The sequence below is a fragment of the Diceros bicornis genome, unplaced genomic scaffold (genome assembly GCF_020826845.1).
Source record: "Diceros bicornis minor isolate mBicDic1 unplaced genomic scaffold, mDicBic1.mat.cur scaffold_339_ctg1, whole genome shotgun sequence".
Classification (NCBI taxonomy): Eukaryota; Metazoa; Chordata; class Mammalia; order Perissodactyla; family Rhinocerotidae; genus Diceros; species Diceros bicornis.
This window is the reverse complement of record NW_026691210.1, coordinates 192048-215528: the sequence shown is the minus strand read 5'-3', so window position 1 is coordinate 215528 and position 23481 is coordinate 192048. Positions and strand designations below refer to the sequence as shown.

The following is a 23481-nucleotide window of genomic DNA, read 5'->3' as shown; positions in this document are numbered from 1 at the left end:
GGATGCCAACAAGGCAAAAGGACAGCTGGCAAGCTTGGGGTGAAGAGTAAGAGCAGCAGAGGTAGAAAAGCTAATACCTAACCTTAGAAAGTGAGAAGTCAAGGGATACTTTAAATAGAAGACGTAATAAAAAAGACACATTACTCAAAGTTATAAAGCTTACCAAGAGAAGAAATAAAGACAGTGATTTACTATTAGGAATGGGGCAGGGGATGCCGCATAAGTGACGCAATCCTCTTCTATCATAGCTAGAATTCAATAGATAGATCCAAAACCAATAAATCAGGCATAATCATGATATCTAGAGACAGAACCAAAACAGTTAAAAATGGTTATCTCTACAGAGTAGAAATGGGATGAGATGCAAGTCAAGTTTGATGGAAGTTTTAAAAACAAAGGAAACCAGCATTCAGTTTAACACTTTCTCTTTGGGAAAAACACAAGGAATACTGAAACTGCCGTCAAAACCAGGCTTTCGGTTCCTCCTGGATAGGAGCTAAGTAAAAATCAAGATCTCACCAACCTCAGCAAAAGAATGCAGTTCACTGTGACTGACGGGCACTTCCTTCAAAAACGAAGGGGCGAGGGGCATGAAGCGCCGCTGAACCTTCCCAATCCAGAAATTCCAAGCACAAAATCGAACTCGGACGGGATCACGGAACGATCAAGAGAAAACTCAATAATGGCCAGAAGTCGACACATACATTAACAAACAACCAACCAAGTATTTAAGTGCATCCAGTAATTCTGAAAATTTCAACAAGCCTTCTGTCCAGCAGTCGGGGCACCTAGAGAAGGGGGCACTTATGAGACTTCTGTCTCGTCCTAGACGTTTCTAAGATGCTGCTTTCACCGTAGGATCTAAAACAGCAACAACAGTCCTTTCACACCAGGAGAAAACCTTTCGAGCACGGGCAGTAAACAACAGAAAGCTCGCCGCGGGGGGGGGGGGGGGGGGGGGGGGGGTTACTTTACAAGGCTGTGAGAGGCTGGGATCAACACGTGCGCCTCGCTCCCCAGCTAACTCAGCGGGCCAGGCGTGTGCAGCCCAACACCTTCCAGCCTGTTCTGAAACCCGAAACGCGCTGCGCCGAGAGGAAACAAAGCCGTGGGCGGGGCCTTCCGGGCCGGAAAAAGCGGGCAGGGAGGAGCAGCCCTCCAGCGAGCACAGACCCCGCTCGGCCCTCGCCCCGCCGAGGCTGCTCTCCCAGGGCCCCGACAACGAGTGTCGGCGACCAACCGCGTGTCGGGCCGCGGCCGCCCGCGGGGCCCACAGAGCAGCGCGGGCCCCGGCGCGGCACCCCGGGGACAGGCGGCGGGTCCCGAGGGCCGCGGCCCAGACGCGCTGGGGCTCCGAGCTTGCCGCCACGCACCTCCTCACCTTCTCTTCCACGCAGTCGACAATGATGGACGGGGACTTGCGGCTGAGCCAGCGAGAGAAAGCCGGGCCTCCCATAGCAGCGGCGCGGCCCTCGACGAACGTAACCAGACAGACAGGCGGGAGCGGCAGCCGCGGCACCGGGACTTCCTCCCACGTGCGCGCCGTCGACGGGAAGTGATGTCACGGCGCCGCCGCCGCAGGGGAAGCCGAGAAGGAGGCTCGCGGCCGGGCTGGTTGTCGGATTCGGGGTTCTACGGCTGACCGGGTGGTGGGGGCTGCGGCTGGCCTCGCTTGCGGCGTTAGCTTTCAGTGGTGCCAGCCCTGAAGCCCGAGGTCGACCTCATGTGAGTCGCGGGGAATCCCGGGCTGCGCCGGCGTCTTGCTTCCCCAGCCCTCGGCTTCCACTGGGGCGGGATCCCCGTGCTCCGCAGGCGCCCGGGGAGGTAGGTCTTCCTTGCCGGTTTGATCACCTCCTTTTTCTCACCCATCTCAATTCAGAGTAGAATCAAAGCATCTAAACACACTCATTATTTCTATGTCCTGGTTTCTCCCGGTTTTGTGCCACAGTACATACTTGGACTATGAAAAGGAATATTTTTAGGTATTTTACACGAATGATGGCTGGTTTGCGTAACTCCCTTTAGTTATAAAATGGGATCTAGCCGGCATTTAGCATCTAATTGAACCTTCCAGCTACATTTATGAGTATAAAATAATTGCTGATATCACTCTCCAGCATTTATTTGAGCGCTTACCACATACTAAAGCTTTGGCTAAGTGATTATCTCATTTAATTGTCACGTGAACCTTCTGAGAGTGTTACATATTATCATCTTCATGGAACAGATGAGAAAGCCAAGCTGTAAAGGGGTTAAATTACTTGCTTATTCATACTGCTGTGTTTCAGTCCAAGTAAAGATCATTTAATGCTCTGTCCTTACACTAACAGGATGCTTTTATCCTTTATTTTCTGATGGCTTCAAATCCTTTTTTTAAGCATATACAAAGAGATCTGGAAGAAGAGAGATTTATGTCCATTTGTTCAAGCCTGGAAGTGTTTCTCCATGGAATCCCCTCTTGGCTTGACAAATCACGCTCAGTCCTAAAGGCTCACCTCAAGAGGCCTTTATGAAAGTATTTCTCCTTGCTACCTGGTGTGCAAATATTTACTGCCCTTTCCTCTGTGGTCTGATGCCACTTTAAACTTCTTTAAACTGTTTAAACTGCTGGTGTGGAAATTAAGAGAAATGGTTAGCCCATGTTTCACTTAAGGACAGCCAGAACTATTCCGGAGTATTATGTCTATTGTGAAGTCCCTCATTTCTTCTGGAAACAGGCCCTCCTCGTCAAGTATTTGGTTCCCCAAGGAGGTGCTGTGTTCTTGTAAGACCACACACAAGGTAGGTGATTGAACAGCTGGGCAAATTGGGCCATTGAGAGTCCTTGCCCAGCATTTTTGAACTGAGAACCACAGGAAGGTGGTAAGGCAGTCCCTCCCAGATAGCTGAAAGCTGAAAGAGAATGGGACTTGCTGCCAGTCCGCAATGAGAGAAGCAGATTTAAGTCCCTGGTTCCAGTGGTTTTTGAGTACAGCTAAATCCCTCTTCCTGCAGTTTGGTTGGTAAACCTATTCTTTAATTCTATGAGCCAGTAAATTCTCCTTTTGTCCCACGCTAGTTTGGGACAAAACAATGGAGGCCAGAAGGCAGTGGGATAGCACATATAAAGTGCTGAAGGAAAAAACTGTTAACTAAGAATTCTATATTCAGGAAAGGTACTGTTCAAAAATGAAGACAAAATAAAGACTTTGCCAGATAAACAAAAATTGAGAGAATTCATTGCTAGTAGACCTGATTTACAAGAAATACTAAAGAAAGTTCTTCAGGCTGAAAACAAGTGACCCCAGTAAAGGTAATTATACATATTTTTTATCCTTTCTATTCTTAACTGATTTAAAAACCAATTGTATAAAATAATATCACACAACGTATCATGGCTTAAAACGCACAATTTAATATGTGTAATATATTTCCTAGTAACAGCCCAAAAGGAGGTGGATGGAAGCAAAGTTGCAATGAGCTAAGGAAATGACTGCAGATGGTAAAATGATAATTATAACAATGCAATGTTGAGTTTGTAACATTAACAGATATAATACATATAACAACAATACCAAAAAAAAAAGGGAAAATGGGAATCAAGCTGCATAGCAGTAAAGGTTCTACATATTACCCAAATTCAGCTAGTACAAATCTAAAGCTGATGAGACGTGTATAGTAAACCCTAGAGCAATTACGTAAAAAAATTCCAAAAAAAACCTAAAAAAAAGATCACTAATGAAATTAAAATGCTACATTAGAAAATACATATAGAAAACAAAAACTAAAATGGCCGATGTAAATCCAACTATATCAGTAACATTAAATGTGAATAGATTGAACAATCAAAAGGGAAAGATTGTTAGATTGGATTTAAAAAAAACATGATCCAACTATATGTTGTCTACAGGAGACACACGAGAGTCACAGAGACAAAAACACTGAAAGTAAATAGATGGGGACAAATATCATGCAAACAGCAACCACAAGAAAGCTGGATTGGCTGGACTAACATCAGACAAAATAGACTTTAAAACAAGAATACTAGAGACAGTGACATTTTATAATGATGAAATGGTCAATAGTTCAAGACATAACAATTAAAAACATATATGCATCTATTAATGGAGCATTGAAATACATGAAACTTTTAATAGAAATGAAAACAGACAATTCAACAATAGTTGGAGACTTCAATACCCCACTTTCAATAATGTATAGAACAATTAGACAGAAGATCAACAAGGAAATAGACGACTTGAACAACACTACAAACCAACCAGATCTAACAGACTCCTACAGAGCACTGCATCCAATAACAGAATATACATTCTCAAGTACATAGGGAACATTCTCCAGAACAGATCAAATGTTGGGCTATAGAACAAACCCCAATAAATTTAAAAGCAGAAAAATAATACAAAGTATGTTCTCCAACCATAATAAAATAAAATTAGAAATCAATAGTAGGAATAAATCTGGCAAATTCATAAATATGTGGGAATTAAACAACACATTCATGAATAACCAATGAGTCGAAGAAGAAATCTAAAGGGAAATCAGAAAACGCTGGTTCTTTGAAGAGATCAACACAATTGACAAACCTCTGTCCAGTCTGACCAAGAAAAAGAGAGAAGATTCAAATTACTTGAATCAAAAACAAAAGAGAGAAAACAACACTAAGATATCACCTCACGCCCGTTAGAATGGCTATAATCACCAAGCCAAGAAACAACAAACACTGGAGAGGATGTGGAGAAACAGGAACCCTCGTACACAGCTGGTGGGAATGCAAACTGGTGCAGCCTCTATGGAGAACGGTATGGAGATTCCTCAAAGAATTAAAAATAGAGATGCCCTATGATCCAGCTATCCCACTACTGGGAATCTATCCAACGAATCTGAAATCAAAAATCCCAAGGGCCTTATGCACCCCTATGTTCATTGCAGCATTATTCACCATAGCAAGAAGTGGAAGCAACCTAAGTGTCCCTCGACTGATGACTGGATCAAGAAAATGTGGTGTATATATACAATGGAATACTACTCAGCCATAAAAAAGACAAAATCGTCCCATTTGCAACAACATGGATGGGCCTGGAGGGTATTATGTTAAATGAAGGAAGCCAGAAAGAGAAAGACAAACACTGTATGATCTCATTCATATGTGGAATATAAACCAACACATGGACAGAGAAAACTGTATTGTGGTTACCAGGGGCAATGGGGGTGGGGGGTGGGCACAAGGGTTGAAGGGAGACATATATATGGTGATGGACAAACAAACATGTACAACCCAAAATTTCACAATGTTAAAAACTATTAAAACATCAATTAAAAAAAAGACAAAACTGAAGGAAAAAAAAAAAAAAGACAGGACAAGATTACCAACCTTACAGAAACAAAAAGGATTATAAACAAATACTATGAATAATAGTACACAAATTAGATAACTTAGATGAAATACACAAATTACTAGAAAAACACAAACTACAAAAATGACTCAAGATAATCTGAATAAACCTATAATAAGTGAAGAGATTGAATCAGTAATCCACAAACTATGCACAAAGAAAAGCCCAGGCATAAATGGTTTCACCGCTGAAATCTACCAAACACTCAAGGAAGAATTAACACCAATTCTTACAAAAAAAAAAAAAAAAGAAGAGGAAGAAACACTTTCCACTACATTTTATGGGGCTAATATTACCCCGATACCAAAGTCAGACAAAGATGTCACAAGAAAGCAAAACTACAGGGGCCAGCCTGGTGGCGTAGAGATTAAGTTTGCACGCTCCACTGTGGCGGCCCAGGGTTCACAGGTTTGGATCCCGGGTATGGACTGATGGACCGCTTGTCAAGCCATGCTATGGCGGTGTCCCATATTAAAAAAAAATAAATAGAGGAAGATGGGCACGGATGTTACCCCAGGGCCAATCGTCCTCTGCAAGAAGAGGAAGATTGGCAACGGATGTTAGCTCAGGGCTAATCTTCCTCACCAAAATAAAAAAGAAAACAAAACTACAGACTAATATCTCTTACCAACATGGATGTAAAAGTCCTCAACAAAATACTAGCTAACTGAATCTAGCAATATATAAAGAGAATTATACACCATGACCAAGTGGGATTTATCCTAGGGATGCAAAGTTGGTTTAACGTCCAAAAACAATTAATGTAATACATCATACAAATAGAATGAAAAACAAAAAATCACAAGACCATCTCAGCAGATGTAGGAAAAAGCATTTGACAAAATCCAACACGCTTTCATGATTTAAAAAAAACTCAATAAACTAGGAACAGAAGGGAAGTTCCTCAATATAAAGGGCATCTACAAAAAATCTCCAGTTAACATCATACTTAATGGTGACATACTGGATGGTTTCCCTTTAAGATTAGGAACAAGACAAAGATTTCCACTCTTGCCATTTCTATTCTAAATTGTAGCGGAGGTTCTAACCAGGGCATTTAGGCAAGAAAAAAAAATAAAAGGCATCTATATCGGAAAGGAGGAGGTAAAACTATCTCTATTTGCATGAAGTGATCCTGTATATAGAAAATCCTAAGGAATCTACCAAAAAACTATTAGAAGTAATAAATGAGTTCAGCAAGGTTGCAGGATACAAGATCAATATACAAAACCCAATTGAATTTCTATACATTTGCATTGAAAAACCCAAAAGTAAAATTAAGAAAACAATTCCATTCACAATAGTATCCAAAACCAGGAATAAATTAACCAAAGAAATGCAAAACTTATACTCTGAAGTTGATTCTAAATTCATACGGAATTCTAAGGCAACAAGCTACAGCTAACAAAACAATTCTGAAAAAGAAGAATAACTAGTGTAAGACTCATACTTCCCAATTGCAAAAGTTACTACAAAGCAACAGTTGTCAAGACAGTGTGGTACTGGTACAAGGACAAACATACAGATCAATGGAACAGAACTGAAAGACCAGAAATAAACCTATACACCTATGGTCAACTGATTTTTCACAAGAGTGCCCATGGTGCTGTGACAATTGAATAGCTATATGCAAAAGAATGAAGTTAGACCCTAACCTTATCCCATAAGCAAAAGTTTACTCAAAATGGATCATACACTTAAATTGAAGAGCTAAAACTATAAAACACTTAGAAGAACACACAGGCATAAATCTTCATGACCTTGTATTTGGCAATGGACTCTTAGATCTGACACCAAAAGCAGAAGCAACTAAATAAATGAATAAATAAGTTAAACTTCATCATCAAAATTAAGGAACATGAGAAATGTAAAGTTCCTGCTTTAAAATTTCATCAGGGGCAAGCAACTAATTCAAATGGAATGCAGTCATCTAAAGGACATCTTTTTAATGAGAAATGCTATTACTAAAGGAGACTTGGGCTGTTTTAAATGATATTTAGCCCAAAGCAACAAGGGAGGTATTTCAGCAGGTGACTGCTTCCATTCCCATCTATAAATTCTTCCCCAGTGACTCAGTGCCCTTGCCTGATCAGTATTTTTATGTTGATGACAAATCTCGCACACAACTCACTTATCATTGCTTGAAAAACTTACAAGAAGTGCTACTGTTTAACAAAACTGAAAAAATATATTTTGTCCTTTATGGAAAATAAGGAAGAAAGTATCAGGAAAGGAAAGAATAATTTAGCTCAAGTACTTGGTAAGAAATAGGAATACAAAAACAAATAACCAGAAATTGCTAGTATATGTATCAGCCATCTCAGAAAGAAGAAACAGGCCACTTTATTTCCTTTAAGGCCTGACATTTTTCTCTCTGCCCTTTTCCGACACCCTCCATTGTGTGGTCTCTAAGCAGCCCTACTGTGAGCAGCTGTAGACGCTAATTCGTGGTTCACTGAGGTGTCAATTGAGTCTTAAACCAAGGAAACAACAGCTGCAAAACAATACTTGACTCTGGTGCAAATATTTTCAAAGGTAGACTAAAGTTTCAACTGTTATTTTAGATAAACAAAACCCCAAACCATAACCTTCCATCAAGTCACAAAACAAAAGAACACGCGGCCGGAGTTTAATTCATTGCGTAGCGACATTTCTCATCGTGTTGCCGCTATTTAGACAGGCTTTCACGACTTTACCTTGACAAACGACTTCCTTCACTAGATGAAAAACTAGCTTCCGAAGCGATTTTGTTAGTTGTCTTTGTCCTGAATGTACCGCTGCCAATATTCAAACCTGTGAGAAGCACAAACATGGAGAGGGAGTGTCAGCCACCACGCAGCAACGAGTGAAGAAGAGGGCTCACAATAACTTTGGTGAAACAAATGTCAACAGGGGAAGATGCTGCTCAAGCCACAGAAGGCAGGGAGCTTCTGAGGCAAGGAACATGTTGATAGAACTCTGAAAGGAAGTGGAGCGTTTTCCGGTGATACTTAGAAGCCACAAAAAATAAAAAATAAAATCATTCGAAGAGCTCTATTCCAAATGACCACGATGCACATGTGAGCACATGGGTCTCTACTACAGCACCATGCACTGGATAATTCACCTTGTTATAACACATGGGCAGCAAGGGATCATCAAAATAATGGGTGCTGGGAACCAGGTCTCAGAAATAACTGACACCGCTGGATGACAGTTACCCACCCCACCCACCCTTAAGCCCTCTGCCAAATCCTCTGTTTTTCCATCTCCCAGGAGAGACTGAATCTCCATTGAAAACCATCAAGGCCACTCTTTAACCAGCCTGAAAAAGTTGATGGGGAAGATGCACAATCCACCTCTTTCCTGGAGCCAGGGGAACCAGACTGTTCCCATGATGCTATCAGCGTGCAGGGCAATCCTTGACCTCTGCCCCCTGGGTGACTTCAGCCTTGGATGTTTCTGCTTCAAGTCTGATTCTTAACTGGCAGTCACCTGAGATCACGGATAGAGAGTGCATGGGTGTCTCTGCAAAAGGCATTTGCTGAGTTTCTATCCTGTAACCTGCTTGCCTGCATGTAACCTCTGCAGCCAAGCCATTCTCTTAAGAATGTGTCCGTGCTCAGCCTGAAGAGGGTTTCCATGTGCTTACCAGCATAAGGCCTTTTCAGACATGGAAAGGAAGGCGCAAGGTGGCAGTGGCTTTCCTTAGTGACAGGTCCAGAGGCAGAGACCTAACACATCTGATGCAGAAAGTAACTGAAACATGCACTGCTTCTTCAATAGTCAGATTTGGGGTGGCTCCTGAGTTCAGGGTGCCCATCCTCACCACTACCTGTAACAGCAGTAGCGGGGTACGCTAACCACGGGGTACATGGCTTCCGTTTCCCTCCACCCTGCCAGCCTGCCTCCTGCTTCTCTTTGGAGCTCAGAGAAGTCCCCAGGATCAGAGTGAGAGCGAGAGAGTGAAAGTGAGAGTGAAAAGTATTGTGTGACCACACGTAAACTAAACGCCAGAGGCCGTATCTGACCTCAGAGATGGCTGACACCACCAGAAGGACTTCTATGATCCCAACGCAGGAAAATGTGGAATCTTGCAAAGCACATAGTGTAAATTTGAGTGTGGAGTGAGGGAACTGAATCTAGGGGTGCTTGATTATACAACCTATAAAGTATCACTTATGAATAAATTAATAAACAAATACATTAATCATTAGTATATTAATAGTACCAACATTTTTTTGTGTGTGTGAGGAAGATGAGCCCTGAGCTAACATCCATGCTAATCCTCCTCTTTTTGCTGAGGAAAACCGGCTCTGAGCTAACATCTATTGCCAATCCTCCTTCTTTTTTTCCCCCAAAGCCCCAGTAGATAGTTGTATGTCATAGTTGCGCATCCTTCTAGTTACTGTATGTGGGATGCGGCCTCAGCATGGCTGCAGAAGCGGTGCGTCGGTGTGTGCCCGGGATGCGAACCGGGCCGCCAGTAGCGGAGCACACGCACTTAACCACTAAGCCATGAGGCCGGCCCCCAACATTTTTGATATACATCCAAGGGACTACAACTTATGTCAAATTTACTCATCCTTTGAACTTGTCCAATTAACTATCCATATAAAATAAACTTACCAAACATAGATGTGTGGAGTCACCTTCCAACCACGTGTGTCTGCTAACTGGCTGTAAGGCTCTGAGGGAGGTGCTACTCTCTTGTCGCCTCCTTTTGTGAAATGAGGGGGTTGGATAAATACTTTCTAAATCTCTCTGGATTCTAATTCTGTGACTCAAATGTGAAGAAAGTGGTGAAAAGCAAACGGTTAAGGGCTCACGAGTGCTACATCTTTCCAAAGTGATGCAGCCCTCCATCGGGGCAGAGGCCCTGCTTCATACCTCAGCCAACTACAATGTCTCACATTCGCGGAGTTCACATAACACCCAGCACCACCGCGGCCAGCAGTCGCTGAGGGCTGCTCTCTAACAGGCCCTGTGCTGGGCATTTCGCCTGCAGTGGCTCACTGAATCCTCAAAACAACCAAAATAACAGAATTTTGCAGCAACCAATTCTAACACTAATATTATCTAGGAAATAGCTCTCTGAAGACAGACAGCTAAGTCTAATGCACCATATGTCCCTCGAAAAAATGCCTGTCTGATATAGACATCTTTGAGACAATTGGGAAATCTGGATATGGCCTGGGAATTATGTGATGTTAAGAGATCACTGTTCATTCTGATGGGTGAAATTATGGAATGGTGGTTTATGTAAGGATAAGGAAGTGACTAAGGTGTACTTCCTTCTGTATGAATCCATTTATTTTCACAAAGGGAGCTGAAGTGACATACTAAAAAAAGGTGTAATAAAATAAAAACCAATGAAAATAATAAAAATGCAATAAAGTATAGGAAAACAAAGAAAATTACAATTAAAACAAAAATCCTAGATTGAAGGAACTACACTTAAGCTTAAAATTTAGCTTTACTGGGATTTACAGTCTTTTCATTTAAAAAGCCCAAAGTTTTCCAACATTCTGGTGAGGGAAAATAGCCCAGGATGATGTTCCCCATTGATGATTAAGAAACTGGAAGATGTGGGAAAAGAAAGAATTTGGGGTGTCTCCTGTGGTACTTAGTGACAAGTTACTATCATGACATGCCAGGTATAATCCAAGGGCCTGTAAGAACCATCGCCATGCCAGGGCTGGCACATATCCAGGAGAGAAGACTCTTCCAAATTCTTGTTTGTTAAGGACTGAAAAAGTACTGGCTGATTCTGATCCAGTGATAGCTTATTACAAAGCAAACTCCAGAAACTTTCAAAGAATGACCACCCTTCCCTGAGCACAGCACTAGCTGCTGCCTTGGGTCACCTAGACACTGGCTGTGAGTGCTGAATCTGCTCACTTACCTGACAGTTGTGATGCAGAAGCATCTGCCTTTTGGAACCTGTCTTCAGTTTGATTTGTATTATCCTGAAGGGTAGACCACTTCAGCAACTGGTAGGCTTTTGTTTCTACAGATTTAAAAAAAGGCACAGATAACTGGATATCCACATGCAAAAGAATGAAGTTGGACCCTTACCTTATACCATACACAAAATCAACTCAAAAAGGGTTAAAGACTTAAACATAAGACTGAAAACTATTAAATTCCCAGAAGAAAACATAGGAGAAAAGCTTCAGGACATTGGTTTTGGCAACGATTTCTTGGATATGACACCAAAAGCACAGTCAACAAAATTAAAAATAGACACACAGGACTATCTCAAACTTAACTTTTGCATGTCAAAGGAAACAATCAACAGAGTGAAAAGGCAACCTACACAATGGGAGAAAATAACTGAAATCATATATTTGAAAACGGGTTAATATCCAGAATATATAAGGAACTTCTACCACTCGACAACAATAACAAAAATCAAATAACCCGATTAAAAATGGGCAAAGTGCTTGAATAGACATTTCTCCATATACAAATGGTCAATAAGCACATGAAAAGATGCTCAAAATCACTAATCACCAGGGAAACGTAAATCAAAACCACAATGAGATATCACCTCACACCCATCAGGATGGCCACTATCAAAAGAACAGAAAATCAGCGTTGTGGAGGATGTGGACAAATCGGAACTCTTGTGCACTGCTGGTGGGTGTAGCTATTAGGGAAAACAGTATGGAGCTTCCTCAACAAATTAAAAATAGAATTACTATATGATCCAGCAATCCACTCTGGGTATATATCCAAAAGAACTAAAAACAGGATCTCAAAGAGTTATTGGCACACCCTTGTTCATCACAGCATTTTCCACAATGGCCAAGAGGTGGAAGCAACCCAAATGTCCATCAATAGTTGAATGGATAAAGAAAATGTGGCATGTACATACAATGGAATATTATGCAGCCTTTAAAAAGAAGGAAATCCTGTCACATACTACAGTGTAGATGAACCCTGAGGACCTTATACTAAGCGAAATAAGCCAGTCACAAGAGGCCAAGTACTGTATGATTCCACTCATATGAAGTAACAAAAGTGGTCAAAATCATAGAAACAGAAAGTGGAAAGATGGTTATTAAGGGCTGGGAAGAAGGGGGAGGGAGTATTAGTGTTTAGTGGGTATAGTGTTTCAGTATTGCAAGATGAAAAAGTTCTAGAGATCTGTTGCACAACAATGTGAATATACTTAACACTACTGAGCTGCACACTTAAGAACAGTTAAGATGGTAAATTTAAAGTTATGTATTTTTTACCACAATTAAAATAAAAAGTAGAATTTGTCCATGACAATTCAGGTTTCTGCCTGTTGTCCCAGCATAATAATTAATAGAGTTGTCTTTTGTTAATCAAAAGTTTCCTAATTTAGACAATAAATTATATGGTGACGCTACTTAAGAGACATATGAGCCAAATGCAGTGCAATGGCACAGTTTGGCTACTCATCAAAAAACATCAACTGAAAAGATATCTGCTTGGCTCCTGACTGAACACTGATTGGATATATGATATTGCTAAATTGTTATTAACTGCTTTAGGTGTGAAAAAAATACACAGAAATACTGAATTTTCTACTACCTAGAAACAAGTTTCTTGAATTCCTCCTACGATGTTAACACTTTTCAAATGCATGCAAATTAGTTTTTTGAACTGTCCCTTTTTAGAAACTCTGAAAACAAACAAACGAAAAACAATTTAGTTGAACCCAGGTTTCAAGACTCGAAGTCAAGTTGTATGAATGTATTTGAGGTGGCCAAATTCTAGTCATTATTTTGAGTGGGTCTGTGGATAGGTTCAACTCACAGTAAAATGGTTTCTCTCCAGTCCAGGCCTTGCAGAAGCGGCTACAGGAATGAATCAGAAGACACATAACTGACTGCCTTGGTTGGGCAGCTGGTCCTCTACAGCACGCGCTGCCCTGGCCCTCAGGCTTGCACATTCGAGTGTGGGGTCTCTGGGCTGAGTGAGGGGCGGGAAGGTCAGGAAGGGGAGGCGGCAGCAGGATGAGCTGGGGGACCCACCGCTGAGAAAATCTAACCAGGCTCATCGTAGGGACAGAGAAGAGCATCTGCAGGGAGCAAAGCCAGGTGCCCCAGAGGGGTCAGCAGCAGCCTGGGCACCCACAGGACACCCTTACCCTGCAGGACTGTTAACAGTGTCTGCTGTAAGTTAAAGTGGGGAAGACTGTTGGGAAAAACAATAAATAATGATCACGTAAAGAACCTGAGAGACACAACTTTCCCATTACCTCAAGGCTCAAGGATGCCTGGATAAAAGAGAGGCTGGAGAAATAGAGTTTTAGCACAGACATAACAAACCAGCATCCACGTCCACATCTCCAACATGGCCACAAACAAAAGGACTCCTGCTGTCAGCACCGGAGGCTGGCAATCACTGCTTTCCTGCTTTTGCTGGTTCAATTTAAGAACTTAACCATGAGCCCCTTATTACTGGATTAAAACTACCGTCACACTGACGAATACAAATGTAACTTATCTTGCCCTACTGAGAATCAATCAAGATAAAAATAAGTACTTAAAATGAGCATCATATTTTGAAATATTAAATGCTATATAGTTAAAATATGTACAGATCAGGGACTCAACTCTGAAAATAATAAATCCTAAGGCAACACTTTTTAACATTGCTGGGTTGTGATATTAGTTGGGCAAACCTGAACTAGTATTTTGACAAATTTAATAAAGAAAACACCAGATGTCATGCATGCAGAAGGGGAAAGTACTGTTTTGCATAACTTGTGTATATGTGTTGGGTACTGGCCTAGGACAGAAAGTGTTTCTTGCTGTAGATTAGTCCCACTGTCCTAGGACAGCATCATAACACTCTCCTGTCAGTCCTACTACCTATATTACTTCAGATTTGTGGTAAGGTACTTTTGGGAGAGGAGAAATATCAATAAAATCAAAGAATTCTAAAAAGGTAAGGAATCACTGTAAAAGAGGTAAAAATGTTCTGTTTTGTTTTTATTCTATAAAGATCAACCAAAAAGTTTTTCAGCTTTTAGCATACAAGTCCAGATCATAATGACCATATGCTATTTCTGCACTCAATTATACTGACTTGGTCAAGGAAAAGAGAGCAAAGATAAAAGTTAAAAAAAAAAAAGAATAGGAAAAGAAAAAAAGAGTAGCTTCTTGGTAAACAAAGGCTCCTGGCAGCTGGAAGCTGGAGTTAGGCTTTCCTCTCATCTATTGTTGTGAGGTAAATCATCTGACTCCAGTGAGCTGGCTCTCCTGCTCCTCAGAAAACACGTGCCTTTTATTTTTAGGAGATTTTCGTGAAAAATATAAAGCTAGTAGTTGTGAGTTAATTTCACATTTGGGAGGATTAAGTATTCTGTCCAAATATAGGACAGTACGGATATTATCACTGGTCTGAGTCTAGCAAAGGAGGAATGTGAAGTGAATTCACATTAGCAGCAAGGGACCATTTTATTTTACCACTCTGGAAAAGAAAGGCCATTTCCATGTTCCACACACTTTCCATTCTGGTTTCCTTCTCTTCCTTCCTCTTATTCTTTTTTTTTAATTGAAGTATAATCAACATACAGCATTATATTAGTTTCAGGTATGCAACATAATGATCCAATATTTGTACATATTGTGAAATGATCACCACAGTTAGTTAACATCAGTCACCATACATAGTTACAAAGTTTCTTTTCTTGTGGGTGAGGAATTGTAGGATCTACCCTTCCCTTGCTTCTTGAAGGACTTGGACTCTGTAACTGGCCTTTCCCTTCAAGGCTGCCCTGAGTCTGCTTTCAACCGTACAGTTTTGGAGGGATGTAGCTTGTCTCTCCAGTCTCGTTCTCCCAGAGCCCACCCCGCTTCCCAGCCATAGCTCCTTACTGGTATTTGATCTTTAAACCTTCTGTAGCCCTTCTCTAAGCGGAAAGTCAGTGAAGCTCACCCGGACAATTTTTATCTGGGACATAGCCGCCCTGACCTAAGTAATAGAGGGTTGGCAAAATCAAGCTGAGGACTGCTGGGCACATGGCCTGCTCCCATCCCCGATGCATGCTTCCTCGTGTGGTTTAAGGGCAAAGTGAAGTTTAAAAGGTGAAAGGATTAAGTGTATTCACTTGGAGGAAGAAACACTAACTGAGGCAGGACCAAGACACCAAACCAGCCAGAGGGGTTGGAGCAGGCGGCAGGTGCTGCTGTCTAACAGGAGGTCTGTGTCGGGCAGCAGATGCTCAGAGCTGTGGTCATTCTCCCATGGCATGTATCACACCCTCAGTCACCCCTGTTTTAGTCAGAAGAGCTGCACAAAACATTTGAAGGACTGGGAAACAACCCAAAAAGGAAAAACAAAATTAAGGTTTGGTTAAAAAATAACAATGAGAGGATAAAGGCTACATAGCCTGCGTAGAAACAAGGGAAGAGGGTTTAAGAACAGAAATTGCATAGATTGGACAGGGCAGGATTATAAATGCAGATGCTCTGGGGCCAAGCAGGTAGCACAGAGAAGTGAGTCTGGCCAGCTGGAGAGCACATGCCTGGCCAGGGGGGACAGCTGTTCTCCGGCTACAGCCAACTGCTGCCAGGTGGGAAAGTGGGCCTAGTCTTGCCAGACTCCTGCCTTTCTTAAAAAAAAAAAATGCAACACTGCACAGGCCAAACAGAACACATTGGAAACCTCGAAACTAGATGGTGGTGAGCAATTTTTTCTGTGTTCCCTAAAAGTGGCACAAGAACACTCGGAGAAAAACTTCAGCCAAGGGATATAAGCTAGATGTTAGCAAAAGCTTCCGTAGTTGACAGAGCTGAGAGACCCGGGAACACACTATCAAGGCAGGCTGCAAGAGCTGTGTGGAGGTTTTTAAGTAGCTGCTTGTATCAAATAGACCAGGCTTCAGACTCTTTGGAGGCAAGAGTCTACGTCTTGCTAGGGGCACTCGAACAATTCAGACCTCCTCCTGGAAAAGCCTAGAGGTCTTGGCCAGGACGCCAACTTCATAAGTCAAGTAGGCAAAGCTACGGGCATGAAGTTTCTGGTAACTCAGGCCCAGGCTCTCCTAGAAGGAAGAAGGATAGTGAAGAATCAAGCAGTTCAAAGCTGCACTGTATTGCCCTGCAGATTTATAGTTACGAAATGAATGAACGAACAAAAGAGCAAAAGTAACAAGTCTAGAGTTCAAATCAGCCTGCTATAGACAAGTGGGGGCCGAGTTCCTCCAGTTCCAAGGAGAAAAGACTTGAGTCTTCTCAACTGCAAGTAAACCCTAAGTCTGCAAATTCGAGGACTAGGTAGCCCCTTAAGGCTTTACTTTCCAGCCTGTGACTGAGAACTCCAGAGAAACGTTTCCGCTCATTAGTCATGTCAAACTCTCAGAAAATTATTGAGAAGTGCGTATAATTAGATAAAACAAATATTTCTAAAGAATACAATTATTGTCAATTAGAATGTTCTGGTACACACAGAAACAAATATATCTGCATGCTCAAGCTTTCAGTTCTGGATCTCTCAGTCAAGCATCTATTATACACTCAAATCTGTGTCAAGATTTAATTTAAAAAGTAGAAAATATTGCAATTTAAAACATAAAATAAAGGAGTCCGGGGGTTAAAATCCATCCTTGGCTATTAATTCCAGACTGATGACACAAAGAGATAAATATGTTTTTCCCTACTTTGTTACATAAGCCAGCCAAACCCAATCATCTATCTTCCTACAAAGTGGTGAAGAATCACTGAGATTGTTTTTTTTTTTTTTTTGGATATGCATTTCGTGTCTAGAAAATGGAAACAGCCAGAGAAGGAAAGCGAAAACATGCTGAATAAAGGGAGATAGGAGAGAGATGATGTTGAGGAGGGAAGAAAGAAAAAGCCTCAACTTCTTATCTTTTATTCTCTTTTATATGCAAATGTACACCTGCTAAAATATTTCTAAATCTAGAAAGAAAAAGAAAAAGAAAATATTTGATGAAAAAGTGCTTTTAACAACTCATTACAAGAACCAGAGAGAGGCAGGGTTCACCAGCCTCTAGGGGTGTCTCCAGGCAGAGAATCTGCCTCTGGCTTGCGCAGAAATCCCTAATGAAAGAAAGAAAAGTTGGGCCCGGAAAAGGAGTAACAAAGGGAGATGCAAACAATACCATCACTACAAATAGAAAAACAACCTTGAACCAACAAAGAACTGGGCATCTTTGAGTAAGGAAGGGGAATTACTATTCCTATAGGAAGTATGTAGAAATTTAAAAATTAAATTTGAAAAGTATTTTCTGTCCACTGAGTTTCCCAGTGCTGTTACTTTTCACATATTTCTACACCCATGCAAATTTTTTTCCACACTGTTACTAGATGTGTTGCTGATGCAGCAAACATAGTCATTTTTGTAAAATAAAATAAAAATTGTGACATATATTTCTAAAATTAATTCTAAAGATAAATATTATCACTGAAAATCCAGAAGTCATTTGTCTAGTAATCTGCTCAAATGAAAACAAGAAAATATTAGGATACGGGTGCCTTCACAATTCTGAAAATACAGAAAACTCATCTATATTTAGGATTTTTTTCAAAGGCCATAAGTCAATGTGAACCTGAAATACATAGGTTGGATCCATGACGAGAATCACTTTTCATGTCCAGACTTTCTGCAATAAACTCCACTCCCCCAGTGTTGTGGGCCTGTAAATCTATTGCCAAGGTTTCTCTGTGCTCTCAGAGACTGCTGATGTACAGAGAAGAGAAACTCCTACTTCACATGAGTTGCCTGAAGCTGCTTCAGAAAATAAATATTTAGGGGCCAGCCCTATGGCATAGTGGTTAAGTTCGGCATGCTCCGCTTCGGCAGCCTGGGTTCGCAGGCTCGGATCCTGGGTACCAACCTATACAACTTGTCAGCCATGCTGTGGCGGCGACCCACATACAAAATAGAGGAAGACTGGCACAGATGTTAGCCTAGGGCTAGCCTTCCTCAAGCAAAAACAAGAGGAAGATTGGCAACAGATGTTACCTCAGGGTGAATCTTCCTCAGTTAAAAAAAAAAATTTACATCACATTCTTAATTTCTACGGAGTAATTCAACAATTACACTTGAAAATAAATGTCAGGCTTGTAACTGAACTTTAACGAATGTTCCAAAACTGAACTGAACAGTTCCGCTGGTATTACTTCATATGTAAATTTATAACCATAGTGCCTGCCACTTAACATTGTTCAGCCATGGGAGGGGAATTTTTAACTCTCCAAGTCATGCAATCTTGAACTTTTCAAAGATTGAGTAATCTTGATCAGGAAGCTATATTTTATTGGCATAATTAAATATTTTTAAAAACAATATTTTTAGCAATTTGCATTCAATGATTTATATAATGAGAAGAATCAGAAATAAAGACAATAATATTATCATTAGCATTATAGTAGGGTCAGGAATAATCAATGTATAAGATGAACTAGATGTTAGAAATGTAAAATATGAAGAAATCTCTCTTCACCCCCTACAGTGGGTTGAATGATGTCTCCCCTAAAATTCATGTCCACCCAGAACCTCAGAATGTGACCTTATTTGGAAATAGGTTCTTTGCAGATGTAATTAGTTAAGGATCTCAAGATGAAATCATCCTAGATTTGTGGTGGGCCCTAAATCCAATGACAGGCATCCTGACAGGAAGAGTGGACACAGAGACAGAAAAGAAGGTGATGTGCTGATGGAGGCAGAGACTGAAGTCAAGCTGTCACAAACTGAGAGCCACCAGAAGCTGCAACAGGCAAGGAAGCCTTCTCCCCTAGAGCCTTCAGGAGCACGGCACTGCTGGCCTTTGGTTTAGACTTCTGGCATCCAGAACTGGGAGAGAATACATTTCTGTTGTTTTAAGTTTGTGGTACTTTGTTACAATAGCCCTAGGAAAATAATACACTTCGTGATCCTCGATTTTATTAAAGTATCTGAAGCCCAACCTCTTCTCTCCCCACTTGAGTCTCTTGCATAAAATGAAGGTGTTTCACAACATGACCTACAAAGGCTCTTTCAGCTTTGAGACCCCCTGCTCCATGGTTCTCAAACCTGGGGAGTCACCTGGGGGTGTTATAAAAGACTGATGCCTGAGCCCCACCCCTAGAGGTTCTGATGTAACTGGTCAAGGGTGTGGCTGGGGCATAGGTATCCACCCAGGATTCTACTGTCAACGACCAAGGAGAATTTCTCTAGGCATTTATGAATTAATTTCCTTGAATGCAGGAGCAACCAATCGAAAACACTCTTCAGAAAGGTGCCTTTCATTCTTTACTGACCATGTTAAACAAACACCACCGCCCTGTAATGTCATGAGTGAAGACGCTTTGCTGTAGCAGCAAAGGGGAAGCCCCAGCAGCCTGACATCTACCACAGAGACAGGGCCACAGGGACTGCAATGGACAATCCAGCAGCATGAGATGGTTCCCCTGGTTTTGCACGAGTTGGGGCTCCCAGGCTTGGCAGGTAACACGTCCTTCCTGATCCTCGTGCATTTCTGGGACAGGACAGGTGAGACACATTCTTAGTAAAGTCTCCTTAGTGGAGTGTTACGCCACTGTACTCTGGCGTCCAACGTTGTCACCACAGTCTTCTCTCCCAGGGTAAATCCAGTCACCAATGACAACCTGGCTATTGTATGTTCCCAGCCTTTTCCAATTTGATGTAAAACTCAAGCAATAACGTTTTGAGAAGCACTGCCCAGAACCCCAAGTGGCTGACCTCCCTCACAGCTTCTAAATGGACATACCTTAGTATGACATTGAATATTTCAGCTTGCCAAAGAATATCAGTGAGAAACGGCACTGTCAGGCAACCACTTTCAACACAGCTTGACCGAGAGAATAGGAGTCAAAAGAATGAGAGGCTGAATGGACATTCTTAGAGGCTTAATCCTCTTCAGATAAAAGCTGAGAGCCCTTTTCACACGGAGCTTAAGGAGATGAGTTTTGCCAGGATGGGCACGTGGGGTGGGGAAAGTATTGGTAGAGTGACTGAGTGAAAGAGACAGCGTTCTGGCCTGAATCAACAAGCATTTAAGGAAACTCCTTAATCTTTGGATTCCAACTCGTTTTTATTCATTCGTTTGACAAACTGAGTGCCCACTGTGTTGTGTGCCAGATACCGTGTCAGGTGACGGGTTTCTATGACATTTAGCATAACCTGTGTCACTTGCTAAAACTAAAACTCACTTCACTCTCAGAGGTAAATTCAGTATGAATACAAATAAAATTGCCAACGTGGGAAATTTCACTTGGGGGTATAAGTAGTTCAGATGAGATTTTCCCTCATAATCTAGATAAGCATGGCTTTAATCCTGGTCTAAGTGTTCCAGGGAAGCACTGACCTGAGTATTCTAGTCCTGCACGTGTACTCAGGCTCGCCCCGCTGTATAAAGGGCACACACACCTCCTGGCAAAATCCATACTCGGAAATCCTTGCAAGTGCCCACCTCTCTAGGCCTAACACGAGAGAAAGGAAAGGTATAGCTTCGCTCATCATCACTCGCAAAGCATCCTTGTGGAGCTCATCTTTTGTGATGATATACACTGATGTTTAATTAATCCAGACACCTTGATGCAGTCGCCTCTCTTGTAAAACGAAAGCAGCAGGCTGGTGGAACAGAAGGAGTTCAGGGATTAAATCTTGAAGTTTGAGTTCGATTCAAGATCCAACACACTAGCTATATGGCCTTGAGCAGGACTCAACCTTCCTAAGTTTCTGTTGGACTGACTGTAGAATGGGTCCCTAATGTTTACCCCACAGGACTGTTGTGAGGATCAGAGATGATGAAGACTTAGGAGGGGCAAGGACCCAGTCTTATTCCCAGGACTTAGCCAAAGTAAAGGTGTAATATACATGCAAATGATATACTATCTATTATAGGGAGAAAACCACACATTCATAGATATCAAAATTATTCTTTGATTTCTACCTTAATTCTTCACTGTGAACAACCAGACTAATGAAAGGGGTAGATTGTGTTAACAACAACAGATCATACAGGCTGTGGGAATATTTATTCTGGTTGTGTGTGTGGGTCTGTGTACGGGAGGGTTTCTATGTAAATCTTAGCACAGATTGCAGGAGCTCAACTTATGAAACCAACACTCTGCAAATGATTAACAAAGCAGATGCCTTCAGAGTGACAGCAAACTCTTTAAGGATGAGCCCCTCTGCCAAGGAGACCTATGTTTGGAAGTGATAAGCAAATAAGAAAGGGAAATAAAGAAATGAGAATATTGGCACATTTGACTTCTTTCATATGGAATGAGAATCACAGTCTCTTAGCATTAGAAGGAACGTCAGTTCCAGAAACAAGAATTCCTTCCACAGTGTCCCTCTAGAGAGTAGGTTCCTGCCATGGTTCAAGCACCCAGCACAGAATCTTATACCTGGAAGACACTCAGCTTGGTTTTGCCTCAAAGAAGAGCTAGAAAGTTCTTCCATTACTGAGCTGTGAATTCCTTCCCTGCACCACTCACACACAGAGCCCCCTGAGAGACTCTAAAATTACGCTTGATCAATGTTCTGTCTTGTACGTGGAGGCCTCGCAAATATTTAAAGATAGCTTTTGTACCCTTCTCAGGTTAAACTTCCCCAGGGCCCTCATCATTCAGAGCTTCCCCTCCATTCTGCCCAAACTCCTGGTGCCTGCCTGGGTTCACTTCGGTGTCTTTCTCTACTACATCTCCTCTGAGACGGCTGTAAAGCAAATAGTCACGCAGAAGGACCCACACTAAAGAAGAGCACTTCTGGACTGTCCAAACTCACTACTGGAACATGCTGGTCGTCAATTCGTCAATTCAGGAAGCAGCTTTAACAAGTAACTTTCAATCATAACATCAACTGGGTTTAGTTACACTAAAGTAGCCAAAGCTTCATTATAAAGCAATCTCATCCACAAGGGAGATTCCCACAAAAAGGACTCATGGGAAAACGGTGACGATAATTTTAGGGTATTAAGAATACTGGTGCCCTCATTAGACTCAAGGTTTTAAAAAACATTCTGTGTATATCTGTGTATATTTCCCAAAACATGTTCCACAGAATATTAATTCTGTTGGCTGTTCATAGGAAGGATTCCATTTTCAAATAGAAGATAATTATTTGAAACTTTAAGTTCACACCTTTAAATGGGTCATTTACTGAAAGTCTAAAAGTTTTCAACGTGCTCCCTGCACTGTGCATGTTGCAGAGGGAGAGCGCGATTATGCGGGATTTGGTCAGAGAATGTGTATTCCCTGAAGCATTTTCGGGGTGGAGCCTGCACAGAACACGCTTGGGGAAACGCTGCATCCGCCCGTCCACACGGTGAGGCGGCACAGCAGGGGAGGACTGTCGCCTGGGAACCGTGTGCCCTGCAACGCCCTCACCTGTGAGCCTGTAAGAGTTATGGCACACAGGCACTCACAGGCAGAGATGCTGGGCCTTGACCAGTGAGAGCCCCAGGAGCCACTGCACCACGTTGTTGTGATTCTTCTCTAAGGGTTTCTCCACGGGACTAATTAGAAGTTCCAAAAATATCATGCAACTCTCCTCAAGATTCCTTTTTGATGGGGTAAATATCCTTCTGGATTCAAATCATCAATTGAGTTCTTAAGTGGAAATTTCTTGCAGAAACTAATTTAGCGGTACCACTGGGAAGCACTGTCTAGGAGGAATTATGGCAGCACAGGGCTTGGGCGAGTCTTGGTCCCAAGTGGCTACCGCAATTCAGGAGGTGGTGTTCAGATGCCTTTCCAAGACTCGTCTCAGGATTATGCTTTCTGTGGCACTGTACCCCCAGCCCCCTGCTTCTTTTCCTCTTTGAGTTTGCTTTGTGAGATTCCTTTTAACTAGATGGCATTGGTTTGAAAAACTGGGGACTGTGGGGCCAGTGCAGAAGATCAATACTACTACTAACATTCACATGAATATTATTATTATAAATCGCAGCTTACATGTATTGAGTGTGTAGTACACGCCTGGCACTTGCACACACACGATCTCATGTAAACTTTAAGACCATCTTGCCAGGTGGTATGTCTGCTTTCCCAGTACAGAGGCTCAGGGAGGTGGAGAAATAGAGCAGGGAGTAAAATGCTGACACTGACGGCTGATGCCAAAGCCCAGGCTCAATTGCAACATCCCCTCAACC

At 41.9% G+C, this 23481-nt stretch overlaps 2 protein-coding genes across 2 annotated transcripts in view; both read right to left on the bottom strand.

Annotated features, from left to right (window-relative positions):
* The window catches only part of LOC131402909 (5'-3' exoribonuclease 2-like), a 39861-nt gene extending 38302 nt beyond the window's left edge, over positions 1-1559 (bottom strand). Inside the window, exon 1 of the mRNA XM_058537382.1 lies at positions 1382-1559. Coding sequence (XP_058393365.1) covers positions 1382-1456 — 75 coding nt within the window. The 5' untranslated portion in view covers positions 1457-1559. The remainder of the gene's footprint in view (positions 1-1381) is intronic.
* A 7185-nt stretch (positions 1560-8744) lies between these two features.
* Positions 8745-23481, bottom strand: part of LOC131402908 (centrosomal protein kizuna-like) — a 65185-nt gene continuing 50448 nt past the window's right edge. The window contains exons 7-8 of the mRNA XM_058537381.1: positions 11278-11382; positions 8745-8867 (exon numbers count right to left, since the gene is read on the bottom strand). Coding sequence (XP_058393364.1) covers positions 8776-8867; positions 11278-11382 — 197 coding nt within the window. The 3' untranslated portion in view covers positions 8745-8775. The remainder of the gene's footprint in view (positions 8868-11277; positions 11383-23481) is intronic.